Raw genomic sequence first — 21050 nt, 5'->3', positions numbered from 1 at the left:
ATATTCTAAGTAAATTTACTCTCAACACTCATCTGGTAGATGGAGTAAAGAACTGCACCAAAGGTCATTTAGACTAACCAGTTTCAGTGGACACAATTCTGTAGATATTATTGAAGAGTATGGGGTTCCAGGCTGCTGATGTGTGCCATTTTGATCTTGCATGCTCTTTCAGCATGAGCTGTGTTTACATTCTTGTTCTGTGTGAGAGCTGGAAACATTCAGAGTTGTGCCTTGTTTCCACTCCTGTTTGCAATATTCATGGACAGGGTAACAAGGCATAACAGGTAAGGGGGCTTCTGCTGGAGTATCTAGAGTCACAAAAAAGTACGCATTTTTATTATTAAACATTTACAGACCACCAGGGCCTTACTCAGAATTTCTTAAAGAATTCAGTGATTTTGCAGCAAACCTAGCTGTGTGCAATCATAAAGTTATAATTGTAGGAGATTTCAATATCCATTTTGAGAAGGCAGATGACCCACTATTGTTATTACTCAAAATGTAACAGGGCCTACACACTACTGCAGTCACACTTGAGACTTAGTTTTGACACTTGGTCTTAACATAGACCATATTAATATCTTACCGCAAATCTCAGCAATCTCCGACCATTACCTAATTTCATATGAACTACGTCTTAGCCATAATATATGTATGTCCCCTCGCTATTCTATCAAGGGTATAATAAAACCATCTGCCGTCCTACAATTTATAGAAAACCTCCCAGAACTGTCAACCCAAGTTCCCACTCCATCAGACCCAATGGAGCTAAATGTAAACTGACTATTAGTAAACACTTGTCGATCTACTTTAGAAAATGTGACTTAAAAGAAGTATGAGACAGAAAAAGCTCACCCCATGGTACAAAAATAATCCTAGAGTACTGTTTCCTGTGTTTTCCAGAATTACAAAAATGGGCTCACTCCTGAATATCTTCAAGATACTATTTCCTATTATGAGCCTCCACGATTACTCAGATCACAGAGTACTGGATTTTTAATAGTTCCCAGAATTCAGAAGGCCTCAGCTGGGGGAAGAGCTTTTTCTTATAAAGCCCCCCAACTCTGGAATGATCTTCCAGAAAATGTTCGGGACTCAGACACAGTCGCAATCTTCAAATCTTAAAAACTCTTTTGTTTAGTTTAGCTTTTGGTAATTAATGCTCCTCAATAAATAATGGTGCAGATCCAGGAGGTCCATGGACACAGGGAATTATAGTAAACTGAGGCGTTGGTGTCATCCCTCCGCTTCACGCGATCACTCAGGTTTGTTGAAGGTGGAGCGGAGGGAAGCAAGTGTTTCAGGATGCTCCCATATCTGTGTGTCCTTCTGGTTCTCTCCTTTTAATCAAAGCTGTCATAGTCAGGTCTGTCATTAGCCACACTCTGGAAATGTTCACTTTTTGCTTTACAAACACCAAACAGATTAAAACTAATTCCATCCCTTTACTTTTTTCTGAGTAAACGATTGCCCACCTTTCCGGCTGGACAATGATGGATGACTGTCGAGCTCCTGCTCCACGCTTCAGACCAGCTGCCCACGCTCCAGCCACCACCAAGTGCCTTGGACCTGCCCCTACACTGAAGTTTTCACAGACCCCTAACTATTCTTATCAGTAGATTGACCAGAGGAGGATAGGTTACCCAGAGGAGGATAGGTTACCCCTTGTGAGCCTTGGGTCCTCCCAAGGTTTCTTCCTCAGCTGAGGGAGTTTTTCCTTGCCACTGTCGTCCTTGACTTGCTCACCTGGGGATTTTTACATCTTTACATTTTTACATTTAATATCAAAACTCTTACCAGAATTCTGTGAAGCTGCTTTGTGACAAAATCAGTTGTAAAAAGTGCTATACAAATAAATTTGATTTGATTATCAGAATCAGGGCTTACTATCTGTGATCAGTTGAAAAGTTCTATAGTCTGGCAGGAGCAAAAGAATCAGAAAAAGAAACACCTTTATTAAACCCCTTCCGAAATTGCTTCTCTGCATTTGAACCATCTGAGGTAGTGAACATCCAAACACACACTAGTGACCTCTGGCCTCAAACTTGTTTGACTAACCTCAAGGCCATGGCTGCCCCCAAAAACCTTGAGTCCACCAACAACAGAATGAGGAAAAAAAGCCAATGTTGCAACCATAACCAGAAAGAACACATGACCAGTTGGGGTGATTTGGGCATCTGATAAAGATTCCCCCTGGGCACCTTTATCATGATGATTTTTACATTTTTTATACCCCTCACTCTATGGCCTATTCTCTGAATCAGAAATCCACACTAGACCGTAAAGAGTTAATAAGATGAACAAATGTTAAATACTCACAAATCGAGATGAATTATCATTCCGGAGTGTTTTAGCATTTCCAAATGCCTCCATTGCAGGATTAGCTTCAATAACCTGATCTTCTAGTGTACCCTGGGAGTTAGAAATACGAAATATATGCCTGTTCAAAATTTCATAGGTTGTTTAACAATTCAGACCATTAAAATTATTTATTATTAGAATAGTTTTCTTACCCCTGTTTTTGTGGCAGGACCCTTTATAGAAGAAAAAACATCATGTGGGTTATCATTATGGCATTTGTATAGCATAATTTTTCTTTTCATATTGAAACATTCTAAGAATTCTAAGCAATTCTAAGAAAGAATTCTAGAATTAAAATGAACAAATTGTTACATATGTTGAAAAAACATGAAAGGTGCATGCAATGTGTGAATGGTACTTCATATGAAATTTTCAGTAGGAATTCTTAGCAGTAGCCCCTTTGAGTGCAGAGCAGAATGAAAGTACAAGGGCATAATGGAATGAAAAAAAATATCAATGTTTAAAAAAGTGGAATCAAGATCAAAATGTGATTTAAAGAAAAACAAACCAATTTTGTGTGGATAAACCAAAATGGTAAAATACAAATATGAGAAAAAAAAAATTAAAATATCAAGATGAGACTGGAAAAAAAAATTGTTCAAAGGTTTGTAGTAGTAGAGTGGAAAAACTGCCAAAAAATGAAAGAACTTTTGATCTTACTCCTTTTTTAGCCGCTGCCTCACCCAGGGCTGCAACTATGGCAAAATACTGTATTACTCGTTTGGTGTTGACAGTTTTCCCAGCACCGGATTCTCCGCTGAGAATAGAGGTAATGAGGTGGAGAAAAAAATGTTTATAAAAAATAAAGAAAAAATATTTTCTTCTTTTTTTTTTTTTTTTTTTTTGTATATATATATTTTAGAGTCATATATTTTTCTGTCCTTACACTTTAAATTTCAACCTGCTAAATAGAGTACATACAGAATAAATGCTTATTATGTAAGTTGTAAGATAAAAATCATTACAAAATAAGTAAATGTAATGATAGTACTTGTATGCAGTTTATAATTGGGTAATTCTGCCAGACATTGTTTCCCCTTACACCCGGAGAACAATTACCACCCAAGCTGAGCTGACAAAGAAAACCAATGACATCCAGCATCTACTCAATTCACACTTTGCTGCCCATAAATGTCTTGACTCTAGGAGAAGTTTGTTGGTTAATACAGAAGTACTGGTGTCCAGCACAGCTAATGCCAGGGCCAGCAAATGTCTTAAACGGTGGAAATACCCAGGCAGTCAGACAGTCCAGAGAGAGGGATCACCCCAAATGAATACCTTACCTCCTGCCATGACCAACCCTGGACTATCTGAAAAACTCTGAACTGCCTACGAGTCACATTATACTGGTTTCAAGCACACACACAGACTGGCGAGCTAGCAAATGGTGAGGAAACATCCTCAAATGTTATCTAAGGTGTTCTTTATTACAATCATAATCATCACTTTTAAGTGTAAAGACATACACAAAGAGTAAAAGAGGGTATGATAAAAGATGTATGTAGGTATCTCCCTTTTTACAAATAAGGTACATTGCTAAAATTCCAAATCCATTGTTTCTCTAAGCATAATAATAAATTACATAAATTACTCAGAAGTATGAGAGCAGAAGTAAGTTACTATTGTAACATATTTTCATGAATAAGGATTGCAGCTACAATTATTAATTTACTGCAATTCTACACACAATTTATGTAACCTCTCCTTAAAGGTGCCTTGGTAAAATTATACGGAAAGTCCATTTCATACATGTATCCCTTCATGCAACTTAAATGTTGACACTTCTTAATAGTCTATGGCAATACAATTCTAGTGCAGTGCCCCCTGTTATGTTCTCTGATACTTATTAGGAATCAATTCTTCACTCCATTGAGAAAAAACAACATGAAAATATTGTTCCCCTTTGAATAATAAAAAAAACATTAATTTTGCTTCAGAATAGGTCAGAAAATTTCAGAAATTTTGCCACTAAGAATGGCCAAAATGAAAAACAATATAATAAGCCACCTTTAAGTAGTGGTAGAATAAATAAAAAATTGGAAGAGACCAAAATAAGATCAAGATATTAAAGTAACCTTCACATTTAAATGAGAACAGAAAGAAAAAACACAACGTCCTTCAGTTATAGTTATATAATGTCATAGTATATAGTATAGTTATAACGTAGTATATACGTTATATATTATTACATAGTATAGTTATATATCATCGGGCCCCATTTTATTGGTGCAAACAGATTCCAAATGCAAGTGTTGGTGACTCAACCAATTTAGGGGTTAAACTGACACATGTACGGTGTACATTTTAGGACATCCTCAGACCTCAGCGTCAGTACTCAGGCATTGAACAGAACGGCATCATTCCTCGTACGAAACGACATCAAGTCTCGGGAAAACCATCGTCATGTCTCAGAACTCGTGTAATTAAACATCAGACTTCAGACCAAACGGCCTCAGCCCAAACTCCCTCAGAAAAAAAGCTTCAGACCAAATGCCCTCAGGCCAAACTCCCTTGGAACAAAAGGCTTCAGACCAAACTCCCTCAGTCCAAACTCCCTCGGAACAACAGGCTTCAGACCAAACTCCCTCAGAAAAAAAAGCTTCAAAACAAACTCCCTCAGAAAAAAAAGCTTCAAACCAAACGCCCTCAGCCCAAACTCCCTCGGAACACCATCATCATGTCTCAGAACTCATGTAATTAAACATCAGCCTTTAGACCAAATGGCCTCAGCCCAAACTCCCTCGGAAAAAAAGCTTCAGACCAAACACCCTCAGCCAAACTCCCTCAGAACAAAATCTTCAGCCCAAACTCCCTCAGAAAAACAGCTTCAGACCAAACACCTTGAGCCCAAACTCCCTCGACTATACATCAGAAAAAAGGCTTCAGAATATCTAACAACAGTAGCGTTGTCCGTGCCACTGACAACACAGCTTTTCGTTTTTATATTCAATATTGGACACACATTAGCATTTCTCATGTCAATGTTGTTAAAAGTGTGCTCATGACAAGATTTCTACTTTTATTCCTTCTCCAGAGAACACAAGTTCAAGACTACACTTTCATTTTATTTTGTTGTTCGTTTAAAGAAAGTCTGAACAGTTTTCCGAACTGAACGGTGAATTAAGTGGGTCTTCAGGCGTCAGTGTAAGGGACCACTATCAAAGTACACGTCCTTAAGTCCTGTGCTGAACTTCAAAATCTCAATAGTTACTGTAGTACGCAAACTTTAAAACCAATAGCATTAAGGCGTATCATGTTGTATATTGTATATTGGTCATACACCGTAATATATGTAAATATATATTTGAAATATATATTTATATATTGTGTTTATAGCGTTGACCCTATTCAAACTCTTATAATTACTGATATTTGACTAATGATAGCAATTAAAGTTTATAATTGGCTTAAGCAATTAAAACGTTAATAATTAGTTTGAGAATAAATAATAGTCAAGCTAAGTGAGATCTTCAGGATTTTCAGAAATTTTAATGAACAGACTGTACACACTGTAATTTCAAATAATGAAGATATTTATTAACAAAAGGAAGGAGGATATTTAATTAACATAGCATAATCTTGTAATCTCACGGCATCAACGCAGGGGAAGCCGATTCGACTTTAAAGATAAGCTAGGCACTATGACTTGTGACTAAAATGTTGCTAACTGAGGTTCGATTACGTATAAATTTATAAAGGGACTTAATTAGGCATCAGCTTCTGGAGAATGTGAGAATTTAGCTGGCTTACTCGTTTGCCGTTTTCACCAAGCCGTCGCGTCCCGCTGTTTAACCTCCGTGCTCTAGGGGTTGTTTCTCGTCCTTCCCGCGTCGTGAAAGACAGGCCCGCTTGTGAAGGAGATTCCCTCCCGGTTGAGCCAGGCACTCTCGGCCTCAGGCGGGGCGGCGTCGATCGAGAGTTCCCCTTTTCGGAGAATCGTAGGCGTGGCTGGTCTCTCCCCCAAGTTGGGTGGCTTCTTCAGAGTGTTTAGCTCGTCGCTCGATTCTCCAGAAGTAGTGCCCTCAGAAGTCAGCTTATAACGCTAATATATCCGCTATCAACTAATCTAAAAGGGTGATATCTTATTCTGGCCACGAATAAGTTTCACCTGCTTTGATCACTCGTGAGATCAAACTTCGATGGGCGATAAAACAAAAACACAATTAAAAGAAAAGAAGGTATTCAAATCACTCGACGTATTCGTAAATTTCTCTCACACTAGCTAACTCAAGACGTCTCCTGGGAGCTTAGTGAGATTTCTTCAAAAGTCTTTTGTTCGTCATCGTGAAGAGGAGAAAACTTCTCGCTTGGAGAGGTTGGAGCTTGAAGAGATAAAACAAAGAGAACGCGTGCAGGCGTTCAGAGCAGAAACGAAGTTAAGAGAGTGAAAATGAATAGAAGTGAAGTGAAGAGAAGTTAAGAGAAGTGAGAGCGAAGAAAATGAGCCGGCATCCTCTTTTCAAAGGCAGCGCGGTCACGCCCTATTGGGAGGTGTCCTTCCTTTGATTGGATGCGGGTCCGAGGCTCACGTGACTCGCCTCCCGAAAGAGAAAAGAGGGGGACAGGCAGGAATCAGATTCACAAAGAATCAAGATAGAAAATTCGTGTATCGAAATTTTCTAGACATGTTAATGACATATCACAATGAGTGTCCTGGATTATTAATATCAAACATTTACATAAGATTTTATCTTGGGTACGTCGTTTTTACGTCCCATTTACAATATTATGTTAGAAGATATTAATCCGTTTTTCTAATCAGAGACAGAAACTTTCTTTCATGATTGAAACAGTAATACACATCATTTCATTAGAAGGTGGACATTCATCTGAGGACACAGAGAGTGACATTCATACATATTACATAAACATACTTATTAAAATTTCATTAAGTCCATTATGTATTTAGACAGCCTTAGGCGAGACATGATCTCACAAACGTCCACCTGGGGTCGCTGTTGGTCCATGCCGTTGGTTAGGTGCGGATGAGTTAACGGGGTTCAAGCCGAGGTCACCCCTTTTAACCATCTGCTGATTCCCGCGGGAGATAACGAGAGACATTTAGGTGCCACTCGTCATAAAACGGGATTATAACTCCCCTCTTTTTTTGAGGTTCCTGTTTCTTAAAAGCATCGTAAAAAGTTTGTTATCTTTAAATTTCTGAAGAGAGGAAGGGGGCCGGGGGCCAGGTGTCCTGGTCCGTCTTTTGATATAGACCTTATGTGCGTGCGTGAGGGGGTGTGTGTGTTTTAACGGATCTGCGCACACACATACAATCCTGTGGAATGTTCGTTCTGTTGTAAAATGAAAATCCTTGTCAGAGTGGAAAGTTTTTTTTTATTCAAAATTTTTAATTTCTTTATTTCTTCATTTGATTTGGTCCATACTCCACTACAATGTTACTGCTCTTTGATTTTACAATTTAGTGTCCTACATTAAAGATTTCTTAATATTTGAACTGGTCATTAAAATTAAACACTAAAATATACTCTCTTATGGCTTACTGTAGACTGTATTAACTTGTGATAATAAGGCAGGCAATTGACGAAATTATATTTTGAAATTCAACACTAAATATGCCCCCTCCAGGGTGTATTCCCGCCTTGCGCCCAATGATTCCAGGAAGGCTCTGGACCCACCGCGACCCTGAACTGGATAAGCGGTTACAGATAATGAATGAATGAATGAATGAACACTAAGTATGTGCACTTTGACGAAGGTCCCTTACATTGGTGCCTAAAGACCCGCTTAATTCACCATTCAGTTCGGAAAACTGTTCAGTAGAGGTGGGCGAGGAGGGCGATACTGTGCTGCTCTGCGTTGTGTCACACACAGAGAGTAAGCTTTCATGAACCACTGCGAGCGGGAGAGAAAAAAATCTCAATTCGTACCAGCATTGGTGTCGATATTATCGATATTTGGATCGATCCGCCCACCTCTACTGTTCAGACTTTCTTTAAATGAACAATAAAAATAAAACGAAAGTGTAGTCTTAAACTTGTGTTCTCTGGAGAAGGAATAAAAGTAGAAATCTTGTCATGAGCTCCCTTTTAACAACATTGACATCAGAAATGCTAATGTGTGTCCAATATTGAATATAAAAACGAGAAGCTGTGTTGTCAGTGGCATGGACAGTGCTACTGTTGGATATTCTGAAGCCTTTTTTCTAATGGTGTTTTTATCTAAGGGAGTTTGGGCTGAGGGTGTTTGGTCTGAAGCTTTTTTCCCGAGGGCGTTTGGTCTGAAGCCTTTTGTTCTGAGGGAGTTTGGCTGAGGGCCTTTGGTCTGAAGCTTTTTTTCTGAGGGAGTTTAGGCTGAGGCCATTTGGTCTAAAGCCTGATGTTTAATTACATGAGTTCTGAGACATGATGATGGTTTTCCCGAGACTTGATGTCATATTGTACGAGAAATGATTCCATTCTGTTCAATGCCTGAGTACTAACGCTGAGGTCTGAGGATGTCCTAAAATGTACACCGTAGTCATGCTGAGAGAGCTCACTCAGAAACAGGCCTATTATCCTTAGCAATGAATTCAGCTGAAGAGTACTCACTTAATCCACTCTATTTACAACGCACATTGAGGTTCAACAGAGCAATTTGTAGCACTGAATTTTTTTGCACTGAAATTATGCATCTGAATATAATTGCGCTTGAATTCAAGAACACATTTTCACTTTCATTATTCAAGTTTAATAAATTCAGATAAAAAAATTCAAGCTTAAAATAATTCAAACAATATTTTTCGAAGTTGCTCAAATTCGACAGACGAAATTCACATGCCAAAATATGAGTGAAAGGATCCAGAGTACACATCTGGGATTCAAAGGATAAGCAATCGATCAATTTGGATTTTCTGTTCCACCTTAGGCCGCACGGTGGCGCAGCAGGTAGTGTCGCAGTCACACAGCTCCAGGGACCTGGAGGTTGGGGGTTTGATTCCCACTCCGGGTGACTGTCTGTGAGGAGTTGGTGTGTTCTCCCCGTGTCCGTGTGGGTTTCCTCCGGGTGCTCCGGTTTCCTCCCACAGTCCAAAAACACACGTTGGTAGGTGGATTGGCGACTCAAAAGTGCCTGTAGGTATGAGTGTGTGTCTGTATTGCCCTGTGAAGGACTTGTGCCCCCTCCAGGGTGTATTCCCACCTTGCGCCCAATGATTCCAGGTAGGCTCTGGACCCACCGCAACCCTGAATTGGATAAGCAGTTACAGATTATGAATGAATGAATGAATGTTTCACCTTAAATGGTGCACTAGTTGCATTCTGTCGCCGCTAGATGGCAAAATACAAACACAACTTCCATACCATTGAAAAAATACACGTTTAGCTTCCTTCCACGGATATTTTCTCTTTATCTTCAAAGTGTCTCAAAGATCTCACTGAAAACACAATATAACAGACTATTGATGTCCTGAAGATGAAGAAATTTTACTGATGAGACAGATTTGCTTCCATAGCAGTCCTCCAGACTTGTCAACTGGACCAGAGTCCAGTCCTGGAAGGCAGGAACTACTTTGTAGAAATAGAAAATAGTATTTCAGAGAACATGGCAGTGACCTGTGGTGTCCCCCATGGCTCTATTCTTGGTCCACTTTTATTTAATTTATATATGCTTCCTCTTGGCCAGATTCTACAAGACTATGGGCTGTCCTATCACAGCTATGCAGATGGCCCTGTCCCCAAATGACTCTGGTCCAGTTGACTCATTAAGGAAGTGCCTTGAACACATCACTAACTGGATGGGACACAACTTTTTGCAGCTGAATAAAGATAAAACAGAGATTATACAATTTGGGAACAGCAATGAGAGACAAAGATTGGCTACGTATCTGGACTCGAGAGCCCTCAAATCTAAAGAACTGGCTCGCAACCTTAGTGTATTAATGGACTCAGATCTCAATTTTAGTAGTCATATTAAAGCGGTTACTAGATCAGCATTTTACCATCTTAAGAACATCAGTGAGATGTGAGATTTTCTTACTAAACCAGACCTGGAGAAACTTATCCTTGCCTTTATTTCTAGCAGGATTGACTACTGTAATGGTCTCTTAGCTGGACTTCCAAAAAAGACAATTAAACAGCTTCAGCTGATTCAGAATGCAGCTGCCAGAGTTCTCACTAGGAGCAAAAGACAAAGCTGACATTCTCTGTAGAGGTCCGTAACAATTCTGACAGCACATGTGTTGAACAAAATGATGAGGCATTTCACAAGTTGTTGGAACAGTCCTGGTTCCTAGAGCAATCACACTACTTTAAAAGTATCAAAAGCAGAAAATATCCAGTTTTGGCTTCGTAGTGCCGCTGACTTGTGTATATTTAAAAGCTCAGATACTCTATCACAGAAAAACAAGTAGGTTTCGAAAAAATAAAACATAGCAGATCTAAGCAGCAAAGCGTCTGAACGGCAGGGAAGCAGAAAGCCAATGATATGTATGATATTTTTGTACTTGTGTGTGTAGAACTGGATTGGTGCACCTGCAGTGAAGAGTTTATGAAGGTGTAACTGTTAAGCTGTACTGGGGGGAGGAAAAAAATCTACAGGTTTGCAACTCCTGAAGTGATTTTCTCAGTGACTTCAAATTTGCTAATACACACGTGTGTATTACAACTACAAATCTCACTGTCACAGGTGCTCAGGGGTTTGGCACCAAATATACCTCCATAGCCCTAGTCCGGCAAGCCGTAACTAAATCGCGATAACCGGACCACGACCGAGTTTGAGCCAGAAGCACGCCATAAGTGCCAGACTCTGCCCAGGTCTGGCTCATTACTGGTTGTATTAGTTTATTTCTGTACATATTTATTTCCCACAAAAAAAGGATAGAATCGGGTTCATGGAGATATTACTGCTTTATTAAATGACAATTTACTCTCAGAAAAAAGGTACAATATTGGTCACTAAAGGTACAACAGTGTTTAAAAGTCCAGTTTTGTTCCTTAAAGGTACATTGCATTCTCTTCTCCAGAAGGAGAGATACATATTTGTAATCTTTCATTATATAAATGCGTCATATAACAAAAACATAAAAGTCCTGGAGATGAAACGGGGTGTATGAAATCAAAACCATTTTAAAATCTACAATTATATGTTCCCTAATTAAATGTACAAATATTGTACCACCACAGAGACACCAAATGGTACCACCACATTGAGAACATTTCTGACAGTGTACATACGTTCAATGCAAAGAGATCAGTAACTGTGCTTTGCATACAACCTTGAAACAATGTAAAGTCTAAGAACTGCCTTTTACATTCAGACTTTTCTTTAAAAATATGTCATCTTTATACTACACTAAGGCCATCAGGCCAAATAAGAAAGCTTACAGCCTACAAGATTGAGAGAACAGAATTAAAACTCATCCTTGACAGCACAATCGGTCCTCTTTTAACACTACTGAACTATTTAATATTTAGGGTACATTCCCCAGGAACAGTGAATGTGAAGAACTCCACTTAGCTGGACAACACTACTTCACATTCAGTCTCACACTTTACATTACCCACCACAATATTTCAATATTAAATATAAATGGAGAAATGTTGTAAAATACCCATTTAGCTCTTTGTACAAACATGGTTTACCCTTAGAAAGGATCCAAGTAGTACAGCCCAGATTACCCAGAATTCCAGGCATCTCAATAAAGACATGCTCAGTAAACCCGCACTTCCTCAAAACCACCAGCTACTGACCCATGCTGCAGACATGGCTCCTGGGAAATAGGCAAAGAAGTCAGCGGAAAAATTATGGTGAATTAAATAAAAATATTAAAACAGTCCTACCTATGGTCTGGCTCTTCTTTACTAGTGTGCACAAGTAGTATAGAAAGGATCAGTTTAAAAGATGTTAAATTATTGACCATTACATGAAATATAGGATTTGAACAAAGATTTTAACCTTTTATTAGATAATCACTTTAAAGGATTTTAATGAGAAACATTATTAAATTCAGTAAATATAACCAATGTATCTGTTCTAGGGCAGTCTTAAAATCGGAGCTAGAGCTATTACTGCAATGCACCTAATGCAATTAACAATGTACAATGGACTTGTGCTGAACAATTTAACTTCATACTTCAATCCCCACACTGTATCCCTCATTCATCTTACATGTTGGGTCTTCAGTGGGCCATCACATTTTCTCCCACCTTTAAGCGCTGGCAAAGTAGCCTAGACATAAAATCAGCAACCACATTGTTTCTGCCTGGTTGGTGTTTGATAACAAATTGAAAAGGCTGCATAGATCAATACCAACGTGTTAAACTGGCATTTGTGTCCTTTGTTCTGTCCATCCATTTAAGGGCTCTGTGGTCAGTTTCCACAAAGATTCTTCCCAGCAAGAAATATCTGAGAGAATCCAAAGGCCCGGTCAAGTACAACATTGCAGTGAAATTACATTCCGTCTGTCCAATCACCCAAACATGGGTTAGGTGTGCACAACAGACGCGACGGCAGCAGGTGCCCATGCCATCTTACAGTTAGAAAAAAACAGCTGGATTACAACAGGGAAGTGGTGGTAAAAAAAGAAGCACAGTGTGTGATCTTGAAAAAAACAACACCTGTAGCACACAAGCAATACACACAGATAGTTTCAGTGACGTGGACAAAAGCAGTAGGAGGAGCGTTCAAGGGGGGAAAGTGGGGGGCAAGGTTCAGTCTGTGAAAAAGTCCAAGAATATAGTAGCAGTCACGTGTCATTGAGCCCGCAGTTCAGACAGGGAGGTGCAGCAGATCTCCATAGCGACCAATCCTCCGGAGGAGTTGACTATCAGCAGCTCAAGGCCACTGATAGCTGGGGCAGCCAAAACAGATAATATTCAACTGGTTAGAATCAGAGACCTGAAGCTAAATTTTGAGCTAATAGTCCCTCTGATTCAAAGTTCCATTTTTGTACTGGTCTTCCAAATGTTCAATCTTGGAGTTCAAAGCCGTTAGTTGCTCCTTGATGGAATCCAAGTTTCTACTTACAGTCCCAGTCTGTGTGCCAATGGATCTGCCCATCCCATCAATCATGTTGGTCAGTTTCCTTGGACTGTTTACAACTGACTCAACCCTTTAAATTTTCCGATAAACCTAATCCACTCAGCAGAAAGCCCACGATCATAAATTTAAATAGGTATACATCTTCAATTGTCCTCAGTGGAAAGAGGCGCCAGACATACCACGCGCCAGCCCTCCCATCCATCCATGGCATATCCAGCCAGCATCGTTCCATCAGGGCAGGTGGGCTCCCCCGTGCCCAAGCTTCTCCTTGAGAAGATGGTGTCAATAGGGTTAAGAGACCAGTTGATCAATTCAATTTTTTATTTTAATTCGAAGAGCAGTGTTAAGAGAGGCTCCGAGGGTAGACAAGAGCAGAGAAGTGAAGCAGGAAAGATAAGAAACGGAGAGGGAGAAAATGCGACCGCCTCCCATGAGAGCAAGAGAGAGGAAAAAAAGAAAAAAAAAAAAACCCACAAAACTGTCATGTCATGTCAGTCAACAATGCTGTCTGGGTGGCAAAATTGGGAATAAAGAGCATATACCATCCAGCAAGGCCCAAAAAAGAAATCCTTTTTGGTGCGGGGAAGAGCACAAGATTGAATGGCTTAAATCTTCTGTATCTGTGGTTTAATGAAACCATTTCCCAGCACATAACCTAAATACTCCATTTTATGCTTTACAAGCTTTGTAGGGTTTATGGTTAAGCCAGCATCTTTACTGCTTGCAGATGTTGAAGATGTGCATCCCAGGAATCACTAAATAACATTATGTCATCAAGGTAAGCAGCCGCAAAGCTACCTAACCCTTGTAGTGTCCATCAGTCTTTGAAAAGTGGGAGGGGCCCCATGTAACCCGAATGGCAAAACCTGGAATTGCATTAAACTGGAAGTACGAAAGGCAGTTAATTCCCAAGATTTAGCTGCAAGGGGAACCTGCCAGTACCCCTTACACAGACCAAGAGTACTTATAAACTTAGCTTTTCCCTATTTTTCCAGCAACTCTTCAATATGAGGCATTGGATATGAATCAAACTTGGAAACAGAGTTAAGATTGCGATAGTTATTGCAAAACCACAGACTGACTTCTTTCTTTGGCACAAGCACTACAGGGTTACACCATTCACTTTTTGGTGGTTCCACAAAGCCAATGGCCTCCATCAATTCCACTTCCTCCATAAATGCTGATACTAACCATTCAGGAATCCTGTGTGGATTTCCATCAGGAAAACTCATATATTTGGGTTGAGCATTCTCTTTCAGCACTATTTCATGTTGTACCAAGGCTGTATAAACTGGATGACTCCTAAAAACATCAGGGTTGCAGAGACTTTGAATTTGTTCTTGACATTCAGATGTTAAATGACTAAGGTCAATAACAGAAGATTTTTTTGGAACTGGTAAATATTGTTCATCCACAGATCCACATCTTCATCATCAACTGTTTTAATAAACACATGAAGAGCTTCATGTTCTTTCTTTGGAAACCATTCTTTCAGAAGATTGATATTCAGAGCCCTATGAGAGCGTGCCTGTCCGGGTGTGGCAATTTCATAGGTGATAGGTCCTAACTGTTTATTGACTTTAATGGCCCTTGCCACTTACCCAGGAGTTTTTCTTCTTCAATAGGGAGCATTACCAGCACCTGCTGTCCAGGAACAAACAATTGTTGCTGAGTTTTTTTTTTATTTTTTTTTTTATAAATCATACCAAACTTCCTTACGCTGAGCCTCTTGCAAATGGCTAGCATCCAGCTTCGTCATTTGTTCCAGGTTCTTTCTCATGCTCAGTACATAGTCAATCATACGAACCTTGTCTGGATTTGAATGTGTTTCCCATGTTTCCCCTCATCAGTGACAGAGGTCCCTGCACTTCGTGAGCATACACCAGTTGGAATGGTGAAAAACCTGTTGATGCATGGGGAACTTCTATATGCAAATAAAAGATAGGGGAGCCACTGGTCCCAATCTGATCCAGTTTCAAACCGCTTTACATATGTTTCAGGATGGTAGGGGGTTGTTCTCAGTCCTTTGATGCAAAGTAGATTATAGACTTGTTTTAAAAGTGCAGATATAAAATTAGAGCCTTGATCAGTTAGGATTTCTTTTGGGAATCTTATTCTAGAAAAAACTGCACAAGACAGAAAGCTAATGATTGGGCCTTGATGTTTTTCAAGGCAAAGACCTCCGTGTAAGAAGTTGCATAGTCACAAATGATCAACATATATTTGTTACCTCCACTACTCCTTTCCAGGGGGCCCACAATATCCATACTCAAACGCACAAAGGGAACGTCAATAACAGGCAATGTATCAAAGGGACTTTAGGAGGACCTTCGATCTAAGTGCTTTGGCATTCTGGACAGGTTTTACAGAATTCAGCGATGTCTTTTGACATTCCTGGCCAATAAAAATGTTTACTTATCCGAGTGTGTGCTTTGTGTCTTTCAAGATGACCGGGCCAGGGTATTGAATGACCAATGGTCATCACTTTAATGCACACACATTGGGGAAGCACCATTTGCAAACGTCTCCCATTTTTTCAGTACAAAATGTCGTTTTGCATGCAGAAATTGCTCCCTTTATATGCAAACTGAGCCAGGATGTCTGGAGTAACCAAGAGATTTCAGCATCTTCTTGTAACCGTTGCATGTCATCAGGTGTTTTCCACTGCTCAGAACCTACAAATTCAATTGGCTCCTTAAGAAATGGACAATGAACTTTGGTAACTTGAAATATAGAAAGGTAGCATTTCTAATGAGTTGTCTTCTATTTGTTGTAACTTGGATTGTGCCTGCATTAGCACCACATTACAGGTACTCACAGAGGACAACACTTCAAACAAAACAGGAAAATCATGACAGATAATTACAGAACATGTTATATCTGGTACAAGACCTACTCTTTCATGAGGTATGTTGCCCCTTGCCCACTGACGTTCCTCCCCATGAACACATTTAGTTATAACCAGATCTATATTATTGGAAGAAATTTCAGGGACTAGGCTAGCTTTTACTAGAGTTTGAATGCATCCTGTGTCTATCAGGGCATCAATTTTTGACCATTTAATATGATCTCTGATCCATACTGAACTCAGAAATTGCTCCAAGATAAATGTTTCCCCAATTTGTTTGACAGATTTTGTTGTCGGTTTTACCCACTTTTGATACAGGCCCCTCAAACTAACATACAACTCATTTGGAGTCTCTTCTGCTGGCACATATAGGGAACAAAACCTCTGACGATAAGTCTCTGCATTGACTGAATATTTCATCAATATGGCCTCATTTACCAATGCATACTCACTCGACTCGTCCACATCCATGGACACACAAGTGCCTTCCCCGTCAACAAAGGAACCAACCGTACAGCCCATTCATCCTGGGGCTACCTGCTCAAATGTAGTCAAATAATGTTCTATGTCATCTTTCTCTGCTAACTGCTGCAATTTTGGCTCTTTGAGAGGGTGACTGTGGGTTTCTGGATGAGAACTTAAGAAAGTTCTAAATGATTGCTCAGCCTCTTCAATCACGCTTGGCTCTTCACTCACTCTTGCTCAAATATCTTCTAAAAATGTGCGTTGGTTCACCTCCCCCTGCAACAAACGAAACTGATGTTGTAAGGACTTCCTCCTTGCTCTTGTCGAGTAGCTTCTTGCTCCAGGTGAGCGTCCGTCACTTGCTATTTCACTAGAAACTGGTGAAGTATTTGTCTGAGATCACTTGTCTTTTCCTCTTCCTGTAGCCATTGTTCAACCACTCCATCGGTGCTTCCATTTCCTCTTGAAACAACCTGGACTCCACTACCTGCTCAGCCCATGGCTTCTTTGGTGCCTTCTTACTGTGCCTCCTATCTGGACACATCCCACCACTGCCACCAAATTGTCAGGATGTAACCATAGACAAGGCTAAGAGGCACAATGAGGAGTCATGTCTAGACATAGATCAAAAGTTTTAGTTTCCTCAGACGTGTGGAAGTACACATTTCACACTTAAGCTCAGGTTCATGGAATACATTAGTTCCATCAACAGTTTGCAAGTCTCTGCTATGTTGTCACATTTTATCAATACCTCACTGCCCTCAACAATGATGGAAATATCAGCTGTATCCTAATCTCTGGCAGCCTGGCAACAAGGACCTTCAGGATGTGCAGTGTAGTGAAAGAACGCACAAGTGTAGTCACCTCAGTTGTACTCCTTGATGAATTCCATCTCTACAATTAAACAGATAGAGATTATGTACATGTTTTGTTCACTTCAATATATTTTCTTTAAAATCTTTAACGAAAAACTAAACGGCAAATTCATTAACTACAGAACTTCAAATGTGGCACGATTATCAGCTTATAGTACAAACAGTTATACAAACGATTATGCTACAAATGATGCATAAAAAAGATCTTAATAACTTAAATTAACCTCCTATCTGCATTTCTCCCTGCCCCACTAGTTTTCTTGCTGCAGTCCAAGTTTACATAATTATATAAAGGATATGAATTAGTTTATGTTGTTAGTTTTGAAAATTTTATTTAATTTTGAAGTTCCAAAAATTAACAAACTTGCTTTTGTTGATTTTTTTTCTCTCAATAAATAGGCATCTATCATTTTCAATATAACCTCCTTCAACCCAATAATCACTAGCCCAAAATCAGTGCTACTCCCTAACAAAGAATTATTGTATGTGGAATTATATTTAAAACATTACACCAAAAACTGATGTGCAGAATGTATTTTAACCTACTTAGCTAGTACCTTATGTCTTATTAATGTGTTTAAGCAGTTTTATTTCTTATTTTATACCTTATACTTATTGAAGCGGTTCTGTGTGACATAAAATCCCACAATAATGCTCACATCTTCTTGTAAAATATGACATCAAACCACATAATTACTAAAATTTAAAAATACTCATGTAAGAGCGATTATCATATCACTTAAATGTTTTGTATGTCGGGGAAAAAAGGAGCTAGCTAAAGTTAAATAGGTTAGCCTAGCTAAACTATGAAAAAAAAAGTGAGTGAGTAAAGTACTTCTATTTATTTACAGTTAGCTAAGACTTCTAATATAATATGTATGTATAATATGTAATTAAAGTGGCCAGAGGTTGGGGTAATTATGCTATGTAACATATAGCAACATGCATAACATTAGCAATGTTAACTACATTGGCGATACCAAAATACTTATGTATCCAAAAATATAAGGTTAAACTGAAATACTTACGGGATGAAGCTGTTCCATGAGGCCGGTGAGAGTTGCTCGTGTGCTGTGGTCACAGAAAAGAGCGCGAATCTTCATCGTCTTCTTCATCTGTGTTTTTACAGTGGTTCACTTCTGCCGCCTTCAGGTTTCTCATTCAGAGCTCATTCATTTTAAAGCTGTCCCAGTCCAGTCGTTTTCAAAAACTTAAATAACAATCTCCTCCCTTCAGCACAACACTGCTCCATATTAACAAATACATTTTCTAAAATACTACAATATTAACAAAGCTTACCTATAACTGTATGGTATTTAACAAGTTAAAATATTTATTCTGTTTATTTAACATTTTACATAGTTTTCCAGTCTTTACTAGTCTTTAATTTTTAGATGTGGGCCACATATGATTAATATGAATTACTTCTTAAAATGCTCTGAGCAGTGTAGTGTGCTAACTGCAATAGCAATTGCCTCGTCAGCCAGCAGTGCCAACGTGCAGCTGGAATTGCGCCAGAGGCAGGGAACCGCATTCACGCCAAATCACAGCCAGTGTGCAGCCAGAATTGGGCCAGATACAGGGTGCTGGCAGCCAGCCGACAGTGCCGAGCCTGAGCCAGAATCAGCCCAGATCTATCTTGCTAGCTGGGGTGAATTAGGCTGCATTTGTATTTGAATTGGGTGAAACACGAAAGAAAGTCTCAAAATCCTAAAACCCACAAGAGGAAATGAACAAATACACGTCATGGAAAACACTCGAGTGACTTGATCCACAAATGCAGATTCAACAATTTACAAATACATTTTAAATTCGAGACTTCGACTTTACAAATATATGCAATGTAAATGTACACAAATGTATTTATTTTCGCATAAAATTATGATTTATATATGAAATCCAAACACATATGTATTTATGAATTGAACTGTATTTGTACAAATTGCAGACCGTGAGACACCCCACATAGCAGGCGACTCCGATCCGGATCCATTTTTCCTCAGGCAGATCCGCATAACAGTCAGCTACGGTTAGCAGATACAATCTAGATCCAGTCAGGGTTCTATTTGTGACTCTAATCTCTTACGTTTCTCTGATTTGCAGCCGCACCTGGCCTGGAGTCACTGCAGGATCAGAGCAACACTCAAGTGACTTAACGGTCACTCTACCAGCGCAGCTGCAGCCTTTTTGGTTCTCTGACACTTCAGGTGAGTAACAGTAGGATTTTTGTTAATTTAACTGTTTATAATAGCCCTATAAACTGCTTAAGAACGACCAAGTCTCATGAAATAAAGATGGTGAGACACCTTTTTAGTGCTTTCCAGATGTTTAAATGCAATGTTAGCTATCGAAGCTTTCCAAAACGAGCTTTATTGCTAATATGAAATGACAATATCTCTGTATATACTTACTTCGGTAAAAATAATTAAAAGCAGTAAAGATGTATTAGTTAACTGCTGCAAGTTGTACATAAGTAATGTTTTCCTCTTTAAACAAAAGAAACCAAGTTCAGTAACATTGCCATACTGCTAATGAACAGTTTCACTTATATGAAATTCAGTATTATCAAATAAAATATAAAAAAATATTTTATAATAAAACATCTTTCAGGTGTTCTTTAGCCTGTCATCAAAGTAAAAAAAAATAGCTGGGTTTTATAGCTTTGACTCTGGTCAGTGATAACCCCATTCTCAGTAGTCATAGAATTCACAATTATCCTATTTTGTGCTACAATAATTTTAAATAACTTTGAAGTGAGCATTAAATGTGTACCTTTCTGCAGGTAATGTTGAGAGCTACCGTAAGACCTTTAATCTCTATGCACTACAGGTGGTGCTGTCAGTTCAACAGGTATATGTAGCTTGTAGCTACTTTGTGGGTATTTTGTAGAGTTCCAGTTACTCACTGTAGCTCATCTGTTGCTGCACAATTCATCACTCTACCCCTTCCAACAGTGGAACCCACCATGGGTTCTCCATTCTCAGTACAGCAGTGACACTTACAAGACAGTGTTGGAGGTGGTGTTGACAGTGTTGTTGATGATGGTGTTGACAGTGGTGGTGATGTTGATGTTCAAGAAGGTGTTTCGTAAAAGTGATCAGAATGGTTTTCGTGGTTATGTTCACAGTAGTGTTTATGGTGCTATGGTGTATCTGTCACAGTGGTGTTATTTAGGTTTTGCATAAATGGGTCACTGTTGGGTTGAGAGTGTTCCACCAATCAAGAACATCTGGAAAGCTGCAGCTGTGTGATCAGATTCTGGTAATCACAGACCATCACACATCAACAGATGAGCTATAGTCTCTAAATGTACACCAGAAAAGTGGAGTTAAAATGGGTTTTCTGATTTAAATTGTTGGGAATTTATACAGCGTCAAAATAGTGCTGAGACAGTTCTTTTACAAAATTTAATGTGTTTTGCCTTAATATATTTATTTTTCAGACTTCCTTGCTTTACTGGAAGAACAAACTGACACATCTTCAAGGTTTGTTGCACTATAAAACCATAGTGACTGACTTTT

The 21050-nt window shown here is 39.1% G+C and overlaps 1 protein-coding gene across 1 annotated transcript in view; it reads right to left on the bottom strand.

Annotated features, from left to right (window-relative positions):
- Nucleotides 1-21050, bottom strand: part of LOC136697847 (myosin-7-like) — a 182147-nt gene that overhangs the window by 149592 nt on the left and 11505 nt on the right. The window contains exons 6-7 of the mRNA XM_066673137.1: nt 3010-3118; nt 2320-2412 (exon numbers count right to left, since the gene is read on the bottom strand). Of these exons, the coding sequence (XP_066529234.1) occupies nt 2320-2412; nt 3010-3118 (202 nt within the window). The remainder of the gene's footprint in view (nt 1-2319; nt 2413-3009; nt 3119-21050) is intronic.

The sequence above is a fragment of the Hoplias malabaricus genome, chromosome 5, assembly GCF_029633855.1.
Source record: "Hoplias malabaricus isolate fHopMal1 chromosome 5, fHopMal1.hap1, whole genome shotgun sequence".
Classification (NCBI taxonomy): domain Eukaryota; kingdom Metazoa; phylum Chordata; class Actinopteri; order Characiformes; family Erythrinidae; genus Hoplias; species Hoplias malabaricus.
This window is presented reverse-complemented; position numbering and strand designations above follow the sequence as displayed.